Genomic DNA, 16,498 nt, shown 5'->3' with positions numbered 1-16,498 from the left:
GTCTGGGGCAGAGTGTACTTACTGAAAGAAGTTTACAAGTATTATGCTGATACTTGGGGGTTGAGGAGCCAGGAGGTACTGTTATATAAAAGAAACTCTTTTGGGGACATTTTCACTTAGCTTGGGAAAAAAGGATATTTTAAAGAGTATCATTCAGAACAAAACTTTCTTTAAACAACTGTACATAATGTAAACATTTGAATGAGTTTGCTTGCAAGTTCCATCTGTAAGGTAGCGACAGTTACTTGAAGAGCTGTTGTGAGAAGTAAAGGAGATAGTTAATGAAGGAACAGAATAGTATCAATGATAAAACTCAAGTTTCCTGTGTCATTGATCTGAATCTAATAGTTCTCCAATAGGTCACACTGCGTGAAGGTTGAGTTGATGGCTCTTATGAACTGTAGACCCTGAGGCCAACTTTGAGGGTTTATTTAGGGTTTTCTGTTCTTTGGATTTTTCATTTTGATATTGTTTTGTTTTGGTATTGTTTCTCCATTTACAGACTGATGTCAAATGGAGGAAAGGAGCAACAATTAAAAAAAAATAATAACAATGCTGTCTATTCTTGGCCAAAAGTGGGACATTTCCAGAGAGAAGAGGGAGGTTCCACTTGGTTTTTAAAATTACCAGAAGCCCCATCCAAGAATTCAACCCAGTTGGTCGATGCCAAGTCAAAAAAGCATCCTCTAATGGTTAGAGATGATCAGTTGCTATTTATGTTGAATTGTCTGTTCGGTTTTCTGTTTGTTTTTTTTTTTTTTTTTTAATAAGCTAAGATCTGGCCAAATGATGAACCACAGAAGTGACCCAAGGTAATCTGGCTCCCAGGTATATTATTTGCTGTCCCAAACTGCCACAGAGTAGGTTAGAAAGTGATAAACCAGTACTCAAATGCAATTATCAAAATTTGCAGTCTTGCAGTAGTCTACATAGACACAGAACCTCAGTAAATATCTATATTTTTTTCTTTCAGTAGATATTTGCTATGCTCTGTGGGCTGAAAAACACATATACAAACATGTAAATACTGATATCCTTTTATTTATACCATCAACTGTCACACTGTCTATATGTCCTTTAAAAATTAAGGGATTGAGAGATGATTTCCAGTAAGTAAGATTAAGGAAAAGAGGGTGTTTTGACTTAGTACTCTAAGAAGGACTACAGTTTTGTTAGGTAGATGTTAGGGGAAAAGGTATACCTCTTCAGAGGAAGTATCATGAGAAATACCATCAAGAAGGAGCCAGGTCTAGCACTGGTCAATAGATCTGAGTATTCTTTTGCAGGAGTTATGGAAGATGAGCCTGGAACGAACACTGCATGGATTCTTGGGTAACAGGATAGTTGTCTAAGACAATACTAGAAAATGGAATTTTACATTTTCTGAGTGAAACCAAAACTTTTGGTGATTTAGAAACACTAATCTTTTGACTATGTTTAGGATGGATTTAGGTGAGAAAAGCATAGTGATAGGAATACCATTCTTGCTATGATTGTTGTTGTTTAGTTGCTAAGAAATGTCTTGCTCTTTGAAACCCTATGGACTGTAGCCTACCAGGCTTCTCTGTCCAAAGGATTCTCCAGCCAAGAATGCTGGAGTGGGTTGCCATTTCCTTCTCCAGGGGATCTTTCCAACCCAGGGATCAAACCTGCATCTCTTGCATTGGCAGGCAGATTCTTTACTACTAAGCCACCAGGGAAGACCCCCATTACGCTTACAGTTAGTCAAATGTGATCCAATGAGTTGAACCACGCTTTTTCCATGAAAAGGCTCTTGGTGAGCAGGTAACTGTTTTTCATAAGGATATAATTTAAATTATACCTATGTCTTTATATTGAATTAGAGCATTAAATGACTTGTGAAAATACTATATTCCATCCTTATAAATTGCAGTGAGTTTAATGTTTATAACTAGGTACTTGTACTTGTGTCTTGAAAATATAGTGCTAAGTTGATAGGCTATAACTTCTTCTTTTAATACTGTTGCTGGTTTCTTACACTGTCATGAGATGTGATGCGCAAAGGTAGCACGATATTGGGAGCTCTAATTCAAGCCATATAGAGCCTCGTAAACTTAGAATTGCTTTTTGATATGTGGGGTTTCTTTTGTAGAGACAAAAAGGAAAAGATACAAATCATGTTTATATTTTCTCACTATGTCAAGTAATCCACTATTTGAAGTTTTCCAACATCATTTCATTAAATTTTAAGTTAGAGTCGATCCCCGACCCCCTGTTTATTAAGATCTGAAATCACCATAGACTGCATAGTGAATAAGCATGTGCAATAGTAGCCAATTCCATTAAGCCTAATTATATTCATATGCAGTCTCATGCCTCATCTATGATTCTTCAGGCTAGATGAAGTTTATATAAAGGAATCGTCTATTGAGTACAGTTTGAATTACTCTTTCAATTTATGTTTCATTCTAAGTCTAGAACTCTGCAAGTGAAGTTTTTGAATACCACAGACATTCAGATATAAAATACGTGTTTAGAATTTTATCCAGTGTGTGTTAACTGGTATAGGACCATATATATGAATATATAAAAGTATCTAGATATTCTGTCAGCTGATCACAAATGTTTTATTCTTATCTACTTTGTATAAAATGTATAACTCATAGGTGTGGGTAAATTATTCCCAAGCTATGTTTCCTTAACTATAAAATAAAATGTCAGGGATGGGCACCAAGAAGCACATTATCAAATAAACAAGTCAGAAATGTGTTTAAAAAATATCTTGACCCATGTAACCGTCATGACATCTGGCCACATCTCATTGCAGATTTGCTTAATGTAGTGTATATAAACCATTCTCTGTTCAGGTACACGCTTTAAATCCATATTGAAGCTAATCAGGAGTAGATTAAGGTGCCTTCTTTTGAATGTGCCCGAGATTCTACACTGAAAACGGCTTGGAAACTGGACTTGGAGCAATGAGGCAGGGCACCAGTTAACTGATGTCCTTTGGTTTTCATTCAGTAGTGGATCCAGCAAAGTTAGATTAGTTCCAGTTAGCTAAATAAGGAGGAAACTGAGCATGTGCTTGGCTCCCACTCTAGAAACATCTGCACTGCTGAGACAGACTCAGCTCCGTGGATACAGACTCCAGATGAGTAATTTTAGTACCTATGTGTAGGATAAATTTCAATTGCTACATTAACATATGCATCAAAGTTACTGTTTCTGTGTGGTCTAGAATGAATTGCTCTTGCTACACCATAATGTCACATCTCCAGGTCTGTAGGTCTGTTTATGAGTGTGGCTATAAAAAGTGGCATACCATCTTAGGCAACCTTTATCTATTCTGAATATGATATTGATGTGATTTCCTTTTCAGTGAATTCAGCTATCTTGTGGCTGAAAAGAATAATCTCTGAAAGGGACATGAAATAGTACCTTAACCTAGAATATGAGACTTCTCCACAGTATTCCTGATTATCTCCCATGTTAAATTATGATGTTTTAACCGAGGCTGTTTTGCCTTCACACTTTTCACCCCAGCAAAACTTTTATCAGATTACCTGGAGAGTTAGGTTTGTAAGAATTAATATACCCCCAAATAAAATTAACAGTATTTCACACTGAACACGTTAGAATTTGTTATTGTTTAAACATTGGTAGAAAGTTTCCCTACAAAATTTAAACCAAGACCTAGGAAATTTTTGCCTAGTTAAAATAAATCTATAAAATAAAAGTTACAGTAATATAAATATGAGCAGAAAAACTTGACATGAAACCCACACTGATGAATGAATCAAATCTTATTGTGAAATGTACATACAATGAAACCAACCCCAGTAAAAATTTTTTTAAGTAGAATATAACTATGATGGAGATAAATCAAGAAATTTAAATTGTTAATTCGAATTAATTCTAGAAAGTAAAACTGCCAGGATCCATCAGTGGTGACAAAATTCATTCAAATATGTTTGCAATCATAAAGAAATGCTTTCATGGTCAAAGCATTAGGGTCACAAGTAATCCATCTCTTCACAGAAGGAGGTTGCAGATGGCAGGCTCCAAATATCTTCTACCTTTTTACATACAACACCATGGTGGAGGAGGCTTCTCTCATCATGCTTTATGCTCAGTAGTGGTCAGTTTTTATTTATTTATTTTTTGTTTTTTCCCCTACCTTTGCTTAATTATCTATGTATGTTTTTACATGTTATTTCAAATGAACATCACAGTAGTTGTATGAGCTGAATTAACTGTTATCCCATTTTATAGCCCAAAGAAATGAAACAAGTTACTGGAAGACTCACATAGAATAGGGGGCCCAGAGAGGCTAGGAATTAAAAAAAACAGTCTAATTCCTACTTAAACATTTTTTCATTCTGCCACAGCATAATTGATAAATTCTGATGATCGTTTATCTTAAGCAGTCAATCTGTGAAAGACTGTTCTCTGTTACTATAATTGGTGGTTAATATGGCCCATCTTTCTTGAAACTGCTTTTGTTGTTCACTCACTCAGTCATGTCCAACTCTTTGCAACCCTATGGACTGCAGCACGCCACTCTTCCCTGTCCATCACCAGCTCCCAGTTTTCTTAAACTCATGTCCATTGAGTCGGTGATACCATCCAATCGTCTCATCCTCTGTTGCCCCCTTTTCCTCTGTCCTCCATCTTTCCCAGGATCAGGGTCTTTTCCAGTGGGTCAACTCTGTGCATGTGACCAAAGTACTTTTATCTTGGTTTTCTATCAAGAATACAGGTGTGATTACCTTATTTGGGGATGATTGTGACTCGTCTGAAAGATTTTTTCTTCATTCCTTGTGTTTCTCCTAGGACCCCTGAGGTTCCTCTCCCAGACAGAATCTATCACTGCTTTCATGGGCGACACAGTGTTACTCAAGTGTGAAGTCATTGGGGAGCCGATGCCAACCATACACTGGCAGAGAAACCAGCAGGACCTGACCCCCACCCCTGGTGACTCCCGGGTGGTGGTCTTGCCCTCCGGAGCCTTGCAGATCAGTCGACTTCAGCCGGGGGACATTGGGATCTATCGATGCTTAGCCCGGAATCCAGCCAGCTCAAGGACAGGAAATGAAGCAGAAGTCAGAATCTTATCAGGTATTGCAGTGTTCTTTATTCTCTTTAGAATTATATTTTCTAGAGTAGTTTGAATAATTTTTCCTTGAACACGTATTTGGAAGTTATGTTTAAGTTCTGTATTGTTTATTGGGTTTAGTTTTATATTTTCCTTCTTCTCTAACTGATCATTAGAAAAGGATATGCCAAAAGCTTTTCTTACCTTTTCATGTCTTGTGGTAGAACTTTCCAGAGAAATGGGTATTTTCGTGATGATTGACTTCATTCACTCACTCATTCCATTAATACTTAGCAAGTGCTGCTTTGTGCAAAGTCCATTGCTAAACATTATTATTATTATTTTTTTTAAATTTTCCTTTGATAATAGTCTAAGAAGTAGTTACCTTTATCCCTGTTTGCAGAGGATGAAGGTGAGGTTTAGCAAGGTTAAGAGCCTTCCCCAAGTTAACACTGAATATTCATGTGCTCATCCATATATACACTCATTTCCGAGAAGCATTGCGCTAAGTACTAAGGATCCAGAAACAACTAAGACTGACACAGAGCCTGGATTTTTTGAGTTCTGGACTTAGAAGTAGCCACAATCCACTGTGATTGATATGATAAAGAAAGCTGTTTCTCTCCATCTCTTATCTCCCTCTCTCTTCCCTGCAAAATCCTTAAGACACTAGCCTCATTTTTCTTTCCTAAATAATCGATGATTGGAATGGACATTTTTTAAGATCCTGTCCAATAGCTGCTATCTTCTTAGGGCTGTGTATTGGGTTGGCCAAAAAGTTTGTTTGGATATTTTGTAACATCCCAAATGAACTTTTTGGCCAGCCCAGTAATATCTTTCTCATTTAATTTTATTTCTGGGATTTGCTTAGACTCATGTGAGACTCAGAAAAAAAGCAACACTTAAGTAATTGTGACAGATTCACTGTCAAAGCACTGACTTTGGCTCTGTCTCAACATCCTGGGTGTAATTATTACAAGTCACTCAGCAAAGTAGAGGGTAACATCCATATGTCATTCCAAATGCAAACTGGTAATTCGATTGAAAGTTTCCAAGACTTTAGTAAGGACGTCTCTAAAACCTCTTCTAACTCTTTTGTGGACTCTCTGTCACAGGGATACTGATTTAATTGTATCAATAACCATTGGTGACACTGTGTTCTCCTCTGGGCAGAGACAGATGCAAATGTAGTGTTTATTCCCAGCACGTGCATGCATTTACTTAGGCAGCCATTAGATACACAAAAATTTTAAATATTTATATTCACATAGCCTAAATAATGTATCTCAGTCAATCAGATGAGAAACCCAGGTAAGCCACGGGGAAAATTGGCAAGAATATGTTTGATTATCTTAATATGACCAAAAAGTCTGTTTTCTAGTGGTGTTAAGGGATAAAGTTGGACTAATTAAATATTAAATCTGAAAGGGAAACTTTTGAAAGACATAGAGACATAATCATCAAATTCCTGTTTACATTTATTTGTTCACCTTGTGAAACACATTTGCATTGTAATCCATGGGATTTATTTAAAACCAAATTTCATATTGTTATCCAGTTAAAGTCAAGAATACATAAGTGTACTTTGGAGATGTACAGGTATTTCTTACCTGGATAAAAACTACCATTTTTTAAAAAATTATTACATCTAATATGTATATTTCTGCAAGTTTTATGAATTCAAATAAAAATTCCACAAAGGAGTTATGAGCTGAGGTACCAAACAGACCCGTGCTATTAGCATACTTGATTAAGCCTGTCTTCTATACTATTGATTCCATAAAGAATCTGTTGAAGGGCCACGTTTGTCCCATTTATCCCCAACATTGCAAGTTGGTTTAGAGGTCAAATCTATTGCAAGTACAGAATTGAGTGAGAGAATGAATAAATGGATGAATTCTCAGTTTCAGCTTCTTTTAGTTGCCTTTGTGATTTTTCTCATTTTAAAATGATGCCAATGCTTTCTGAATCAATTTCTACTTTCTAGAAGTTCCAATTTGAGGAAGTCATAATTGCATAGATATAGTGTCCATTCTCTATACGAATGCACATTTAATAGGGTGACATAAACTCAGTTAAAATAGAAGCCCATTGTATTAGTAACATGACATAGAAGCATTAATGTAACCTGTATTGTTACCACTCTTTAAAAAATAAATTTTTCCACAGTCATTTAAATATTATGTTGATGAATGAATGCATCTATTTATGATTTAATTTTAAATATAAATGCTAATTTGAAGTTTTGCAGCTTGATTCAACACTTGTTTTTTACTACAACTCACAGAGTATTTTCATCTTGTGATTTTCATCTTTGGATTTCTAAATCCAAAATCAAAACCACAATGAGGTACCATTTCACGCCAGTCAGAATGGCTGTGATCCAAAAGTCTACAAGCAATAAATGCTGGAAAGGGTGTGGAAAAAAGAGAACCCTCTTACACTGTTGGTGGGAATGCAAACTAGTACAGCCACTATGGAGAACAGTGTGGAGATTCCTTAAAAAACTGAAAATAGAACTGCCTTATGACCCAGCAATCCCACTGCTGGGCATACACACCGAGGAAACCAGAATTGAAAGAGACACGTGTACCCCAATGTTCATCGCAGCACTGTTTATAATAGCCAGGACATGGAAGCAACCTAGATGTCCATCAGCAGATGAATGGATAAGAAAGCTGTGGTACATAAACACAATGGAGTGTTACTCAGCCATTAAAAAGAATACATTTGAATCAGTTCTAATGAGTTGGATGAAACTGGAGCCTATTATACAGAGTGAAGTAAGCCAGAAAGAAAAACACCAATACAGTAGACTAACACATATATATGGAATTTAGAAAGATGGTAAAGATAACCCTGTGTTGGAGACAGCAAAAGAGACACAGATGTATAGAACAGTCTTCTGGACTCTGTGGGAGAGGGAGAGGGTAGGATGATTTGGGAGAATGGCATTGAAACATGCATAATATCATATAAGAAACGAATTGCCAGTCTAGGTTCGATGCAGGTTGCAGGACGCTTGGGGCTGGTGCACTGGGATGACCCGGAGAGATGGTGTTGGGGGGCAGGTGGAAAGGGGATTCGGTATTGGGAACACGTGTACACCCGTGGCGGATTCATGTTGATGTGTGGCAAAACCAATACAATACCGTAAAGTAAAAAATAATAATAAATTAAAAAAATTAAAAACATACAATTTTGTATCCTTATTCAAATTTATTAGAATACATTTCTGATTGTCACTTCTATGTATCAGGTATTTAATATCACCAAGTAACTAAGATTCATAAAATGCATATTTTAAGAATTAATGAATTATTTTGAAATACTGTGTTTCAGCTAGCAGTTGAAGTTTATTCACTACACAAATACTTTGTTCAATAAACTTTTGAGTGAATCTTATGTACTTGCCATCACACAGGTCACTAGGGATACAGAGTTGAAAGATAATGCCCCAAAAAAGTATCATCTAGTGGGAGAATCAGACAAAGCGAGTAGACAGTGTTTTGGAAGAAGAAATAGAGTGCCATGAGTTATACAAGAAACACCAATGTGCCAGTCTTGAAGCAAAAGCAGTAGGTAGGCAAAGAGAAGATTACAGGAGGGTCAGCAAAACCGAGAGGAGAGAGAGAAGCTTTTCAATGGGGAACTGCCTTCATTTGGTTTAACTGGGCCATGAGGCACAGGAGGTGTTGGTGGAAAAGCTGGAAGCAAGGGTGATAAACCACAGGAAGAAGGATGTGGTAGAATGTGCAACATTAATTCTGGAGAGAATTGATCAAAACTGCTCCTAAAGTGATATCAGACGGGGTTGAGAAGGGCAGCTGGACGGGGGGATTTTAATGACAGGTCTCTTGAGACTTTCCGGATGTAACTTAAGAGGGCGGTATGGCATCATTCTCAGTTGAAGCTAGGTAGCAGCCCTTTTCCTGATGTTAGGGGCAAGATATTGGTGTTACTGTGGCTCAGATCAGATTACAGAGTTTAAAAAGAAAATTTCCCATAACATAGTATATTTTCAAGGTTAAATGAGTAATTATTTCTTTCATTTAAAGAGAGAAAAAGTAACTCATTTAATCTGTCGATTAATGTTTTAAGACAAAAATAAAATTAAGAGAAATTGTACATTTTTAACAGTGAGTTCTATTAAAGAACTTTTGGGGGGAAATATTTCTAACAAAGTACTAAGGAGGAGTTGAAATGGTTTAAAATGTCTCATTGTCTATGATGGTGAACACGGGAGAGCTTGAAGCAGCCATTATGATTGTCAAGCTCATTTTATTCAGATTTCATCATGTCTGAGTGCCAAACAGTTGATTGAATTGCTGAATTATAAATCTTTGGGCACTAGGTTGACTGAAATAACTGGCCTCTACACTGGAACTCTGATTTCAGTTTTCTTAATGACCTAATTGAACTGATCAATTGGTTATTCAGTCTGTTGTTCATTCGTTTAACTATAATTAGATGACTCTAGGTCCTGTATAGACTTGAACTAAATATCTGTATAATTAGAGACATTGGCTTTTAATGGAATAAATTGGACTAAAATATACTTTGAGTGATTTTTCTCTATAATATTTATTTTTATTGGAATAAATTTTAATACAAACCATTCCAAAAGGCATATTACTTAGAAGAAAAACCATGCTTGGGGAGTTTCAAAAGAGTTTCAGAATTTGTTCATCAAGAAAAATTTATTATTAACTGATAGGTGCATTAAACTTTGTAGTCTGATTAAATGTTACCTATATTCCAAAGTTAATTACACTGTGCTACCATTTAGCTGTATAATTTCTACAAAAGAATGGTCTGTGGTGGAAATCAAAGAAGACATGTTCTTTGTTTTGAGATTTACGATCGAACCAGACAGTTAATTCATATAGCCATATGACTAACATAACACAAGGAATGATAAATTTAGGTAAACCTTTCTAGTTTCAAATCAATACAGACAAGGAATACATCAATTCTAGGTGGAAAATTTGCAAGGTCTTCATAGAGATAATTACTGTTCTAGATCATCAGGAGGTAACCATTTGTAGAATGATAATAGCAGATGATAAATCTGGAGTTAGAAGCTGAACCCACCTTAATGAAGAACCATGAATCCCATGTCTAGGAAGTTAGACTTGATACTATTCACTTTATTGGTGATTGGGAATGCTCAAAGGTTTTTGAGCTATGAATTTCATGGCAGAAACACACACTCAGGAAAACAAACACGAAAGTGAAGACCACATCACATTAATGTAATACCTGTTAGTTTTGGATCATACTTAATGTTTTTCCCTGTGTTGAAGGATTTTCCCATTGTTTGCTCTCTTTTTAGGCTACCTTTGAATAAAACTATTCCCTAAGCCATGCTATAAACAGGGCAAAATAATTTCTTATGCTTTTCTTTTATATCTGCTTAGAAAAGAGCAGTGTTCTTTGCAGCCCTGTTTACAATAGCTAGGACATGGGAGCAACCTAGATGTCCATGGGCAGATGAATGGATAAGAAAGTCGTGGTACATATACACAATGGAGTATTACTCAGCTATTTAAAAGAACACATTTGAATCAGTTCTAATGAGGTGGATGAAACCAGAGCTGATTATACAGAGTGAAGTAAGTCAGAAAGAAAAACACCAATACAGTATATTAACGCATATATATAGAATTTAGAAAGATGGTAATGTCTTTAGAAAGACCCTATACATGAGACAGCAAAAGAGACAGATATAAAGAACAGACTTTTGAACTCTTGGGAGAAGGCAAGTTTGGGATGATTTGAGAGAATAGTATTGAAACATGTATATTACCATATGTCAGATAGATCAGCTGTCCAAGTTTGATGCATGAGACAGGGTGCTCAGGGCTGGTGCACTGGGACAACCCAGAGGGATGGGATGGGGAGGGAGGTAGGAGGGGTTTTCAGGATGGGGAACACAGGTACACTCATGGCTGATTCATGTCAATGGGCAAAAACCACCACAATATTGTAAAGTAATTAGCCTCCAATTAAAATAAATTAACTTAAAAAAGAGCAAAATAGAAGACCATATTATTTCTTAACCGTGTGAAGTTTGTGTTTCCTAAGTATTATACCAGATATAATCCAGATTATATGAAGGAGTTAGTATGTGGGATATCATATATGTTTCGATGGATTAGGTTCACATTGAATTACTACTGATTAATCAATGAATATTTAAAATTCCCAGTTTGAACTATTATTATATAAAAGTTGTAAAACAAGCAGGGTACCTGACATGAAAGTACAAGTCTCGGTTTCCCCACTTGCTGGCTGTGCAATTAGAGCAAATTGCTTAATCTAATCTACATTTATTAACCTTCCTAAATGTAGAAAGTAACATCGTACATTTCACAGGGTGGTTTTGAAGCTTAAATTTTATTGGCCAAGTGCAATGCCTGGAATTGCCAAACCCTTAGTAACTATCATGATTACTTTGCATCCTAGAAATTCCAACTTTAAAGATTTTGATTCTCATGTCAAGATTATCTTTCTGATAATAATTTACTTGATTTTGATTCTGGATATCTGAACATTCATTAACCTACTGGTAGTTAATTGCACATGGTTTGTGCTACTTATCCACAGTAGTCTCTTTCTGCATTTCCTTTACACATCTATTAGAACTCAGAGTATCCCATACCTATTTCCTCTCTAGTAACTCATTGATATATGATTTGAATCCTTACCTGTCCATCAATATCATTTCTTTGGCTATATGAGATATTACAAAAGGCACTGACTTAGAAATAAGGTTTAGCAGATGGATAAGACTTCTTGGTATGTATTCTTTATTAGTTATTACCAATTAGTTTAATCCTCTAAAATTCTTATTTTCTTTATCTGTTAAGAGGTTGCAGTAGATCAGCCTTTCCAAATCTTCTCACTGCCAGGAATCATTTTTATTATTATACGCACATTCATCCCCAGCTCTGCCTTTATGATTGTAATGTTTAAGAGTAGAAATTTTCTAGACAAATTCTAATGATTAAAAACTTTAAAGCCAATGCTAAAACATAACAAGTACAGGTCAAAAAAAAACGATCTCATAAAATAGGATATTGTTCTACTACACTGACTTTAAAAACAAGTTTTACGTCAGTTTATTTTTGCATAGAAACCTGATGGAAAGAAAATCTGATACTTTTTATTGTGTACTGCCTATTTAGTCAATAAAGTTCATGACATGATTTGCCTCCAACCCCAGATGATAACTTTATCCTGCCCAGAGCCTGAGCTGGGAAGAGCACAGAAACCAGTGGACAATCATGTTATATTATATGAATTAGTTATTCATATTTTAGTTATTAGGTCTTGAAACCAATGCGGGATAACTAAGATAACCAGTGTTTCACAGAGTTGATGAAATCCCATTCAGATGCAACAAAGTCTCAAATATCAGTAAGTTGAAGCTGACTTACTATTGGATATGTAAGACTATGAGTAGACAATATCCATTTGGTTTTTGAATTTGTTAATAAGTACCTGGGGTAATCAACAGGGTCCAGGTTGAAAGTACTTGGAATACTGGGGGGATGGGGGGTCTATGACATTTTTCTTGTTTCATCCTAATGTCACTAGTGATCTCTCCTTCACAAAATCTGCTAGTTTTTCTGTTTATTGATTATATATTCTAATCTTAACTTTCATTCCCTGAAAGGTTATTGTTTCACATAAGGTTAAAAGCAAAAGTGATGTGCTTGAGAGTGTTTGCCACCATGAGGAATACTCATTTCGTGAAAGGAGAGAGCTTGTCTTTTCCTAAGGGTCTGCTGGGCTGACATATGGTCAGCTCTGCCTTTACTAGGAATATGACACTTAGCAGCCCTGGATCAGGTAGTCCTCCCTAACCTATACGACAAGAGGCTTTCTCTAAGGATGTATGGAAGCAAAACATAGCCTCTAAGTTCAGAAGTCACAAAAAATTAATGAAACTGGTAGTCTGTCTTCTTCAGTCCTATTAGAAAGACACTCTTTAGTTAAGAGTATAACTTTGCTGATTCAACATTGGCCAAATAGGAAATATTTCAAATACTTTTGGTTTGTTCTTTATAAGAAAAAAAAGTTAGAATAACAAATTACTTTTCTGCAAAGTTTTAAATGCTGCATTCTGCATTTATATAAATTATGAAGATTTCTGGGTTCCCTAAACTAACTTTGACACATCATAATGGCAACATTTGTTTTCTGTGATTCTACTGTCAGCTGTAAAATTAAAAAAAAAATCTTTCTATAAAAGAAAAATCACTTCCTTCAGATGTGCTATAAAATGAAACTGATAGACTCAGATTTTGCCTGTGAGACAGAAGGGCTATATCCACATGCCAATGATAAGAATAGACACTCCCTCTCTTCTTCCAAGCTCTAACTACAAATAGAAATGTGTGTGTGTGTGTACATGGAGAAGAAAAGAGGAAATATGAACAGATGTAGGAGTATTTACAGAGAGAGAATGCCATTTTTAGTAATGAATTGGTGTATAAATGAGGAAAGAAAGTAACAGAATCCTAGAGCTTCTAAGAAATGGCTCCCTTTTCCCTCTCTGTTCAAAGCTCCTTGGCTTTCTGCCTGATGGAGTTGTTGTTTTTTCTTTTCTTTTTTTTTTGAGGGGGGTCTCCAAGATTGGAGTCTGTTTCCCCCAGTCCTGTGGAAATCTTGTAATCAGATCCAGATGGGCTTCAAGGTCATTTTCCCTGAAGATTCCCAGGCCCTTTGTCAGGGCCCCAGATTGGGAAGCCTAACGTGGGGTTCCAAACCTGCACAGCAGTGGGAGAACTTTTCTGGTCTTATTGTTCTTGAGTTTGTGGGTGACCCACCTGGCGGGTATGGGGTTTGATTTTGTCGTGATTGTGCTCTTCCTACGGTCTTGGTGCAGCTACTTCTTGGCCTTTGGACTCGGGATATCTTTTTTTGGCAGTTTCCATCATTCTCCTGCAGTTGATTGTTCAACAGCTAGTTGTGACTTTGATGCTTTCACAGGAGGAGATGAGCACACATCTTTCTACTCCACCATCTTAAACCAGAAGCTGATTTTTTTTTTTTTTTTTTTTTACTAAATTAGTTTTGATTCCTGTGATCCATGTGAATTAGGCTGATTTTTAATGAAAGACGTACTAAATACAGAGTTGCTACTACTAAGTCACTTCAGTCGTGTCCGACTCTGTGTGACCCCATGGACTGCAGACACCCAGGTTCCTCCATCCATGGGATTTTCCAGGCAAGAGTACTGGAGTGGGTTGCCACTGCCTTCTCCTATAACTGCATAGTGATACACCAGTTCAACTTACTGCTATGGGGGAAAAACACCATTTAATGAGACATGAAGACAAAGCATAAACCTGACTAAGGGCACACACGCTGTGGACCACAGCACGGCTATGACCAGAACAAGTCGGGGGGCGGGGGAGGGGAGATGGATGGGTAAACTACAGCCTCGGGGGCGGGGGGGCGGGGTCTGGATTGATGATGACTAAGCAGACAGCAGGATGAGACAAGAAATCAAAACCAATGATGAAAGCGGACACACCGTAAAAGAACTCCAACAGCAAGGAAAACATACAGAACTGTTCTTTAACAAATACTCGGAAAGAAATCAAGCATGAAACGACCGAGTTAGGAGGAGTGTAATGGACTTTTTGGCTCAAAGCACATATTAGGGCAGTACTTGCCACATGGCTCAGTGGTAAAGAATCCACCTGCCAATGCAGGAGACACAGGTTTGATCCCTGGGTCAGGAAGATCCCCTGGAGGAGGGCATGGCAACCCACTCCAGTACTCTTGCCTGGAAAATCCCCTGGACAGAGGAGTCTGGCGGGCTACAGTCCATGACATCGTGAAGAATTGGAGCTGACTTGAGTGATCACAAACGCACACACGTTTTAATGCACCTACTTACGTTTGAAAACGCATAGTGGCTGCTGAATTTCCTGAAGCAGAACTCGATGGGGGATGGCTAAGGAGCCAGCAGGTGGACAGTAGGTGAGCTTGAAACTGAGGATATAGACACAGGAAACTAGCTCTGTGAAGTTAAATCAATTTGTAACTCTTATGCCTGGGAAGAAATCAAAGCGAATATCCTATGATAGCCTGCAGTGCCCTTTTATTTCCAGCTGGAAAAGTGGTTTACATTCTGGTGAAGCAGGAATTTAATAAGGAAAACAAGAGTATACAATGGGGGGTGGGAGGTTTTACATTCAGAAAGCATAACAATTAAAAGCAAGGAGTAGTTATTCTGAGGAAGACAGTCATTAAGTTGTAAAAGCCGGTATTTCTTTTCTTGCTGACACAGATGCCAACAGTCCATCATTAAATTTCTCTATGCCTCAATTATTGTTTAGATTCTGCCATCTAAGCTTAGTGTCAATATTCCTAAAGAGTAGTTTAGGAAAATGGCCTCATTGGGAAAAATAAGTAAATCATTGTCATTACAGGGTAAGCTTGCTTTCCAATTTGCCCTGGGTAGTCCTGATCATACCTGATGTCCTAGAATAATTACAAAGAGAGTTACCTTTCATTCTGAAACATATCCCAGGTTTAATAATTTATATATTCAACCTGGTCATGGATCATGAAGGAATGCAAAATAATGTGACCCCAAGGCATTTGGGAAAACCTGTGAATGCAGAGTCAAATCTAGCTTCTAGCTGGCCTAACAGATTCAATAAATTTGGCCAGAATAAGGGCTAATAGAAGCCTGTGTAGAAACCTGTTTTGTTTCGTTTTGGGAAATGTCTTTAAATGGGAAATGCTCTCTTCACTTTCACTAGCGCACTTTCTCTGTGTCCCTTTAGGGCATGCGCTCTGAAGATAGTTGAGCTCTTCTTTCTGAATATGTGAAATGTAAGTTAAATATGTCAGGTTATATATTTCAAGATACTTTTTAACTTGCTACTGCAAGTTAGACAGTGATAGGAAGACAGTGATAGGAGATTCTTAAGTTTTGCACTCTTCCCTAACTGATGGTTGATGATGGATGGGGAGCAAGGAGAGGAGGAAAGGAGTATATTTAACTTATTCCTACTTCTACCTGAAAGATGCAAAATTATCCCCATGTTGAAAGGAAATGGGCTTCTTGAACATCTAAGAAAACTGGGTGATTTATTCAGACTGTCGCTTTGTCAGTTCTTCAAAGTATGGTCTGTGAATCCCTGGCGTTTCTCAAGATGGCGTCAGAAGATCTTTAAGGTCAAACCTTTTTTAATAATCTAATATGTTTGGGGGCTATTTTTTTACTTTAGTGACTAAGAATGTCTTTGAAGTAGTAAAAATTATGAATTTTATTAATTCTTGATTCTTAAATGCATATGTTTTTAATATTCTGGATGTCAAGATGGGAAATATACTCAAGATTATGAAAGTACAGAGTTTTCTTTGAGGAGTAAACAACTTACGTGATCATTTGAGATTCAAGATGAATTA

General features: G+C 36.9%; 1 protein-coding gene across 1 annotated transcript in view; it reads left to right on the top strand.

The window, feature by feature from the left end:
* DCC (DCC netrin 1 receptor) overlaps positions 1–16,498 on the top strand; it is an 811,418-nt gene that overhangs the window by 118,379 nt on the left and 676,541 nt on the right. The window contains exon 3 of the mRNA XM_040264220.1: positions 4,798–5,082. Within this exon, the coding sequence (XP_040120154.1) occupies positions 4,798–5,082 (285 nt within the window). The remainder of the gene's footprint in view (positions 1–4,797; positions 5,083–16,498) is intronic.

The sequence above is a fragment of the Oryx dammah genome, unplaced genomic scaffold (assembly GCF_014754425.2).
Source record: "Oryx dammah isolate SB20612 unplaced genomic scaffold, SCBI_Odam_1.1 HiC_scaffold_22, whole genome shotgun sequence".
Classification (NCBI taxonomy): Eukaryota; Metazoa; Chordata; class Mammalia; order Artiodactyla; family Bovidae; genus Oryx; species Oryx dammah.
The sequence above is the reverse complement of the archived record's forward strand: the minus strand, read 5'-3'. Positions and strand labels throughout refer to the sequence as shown.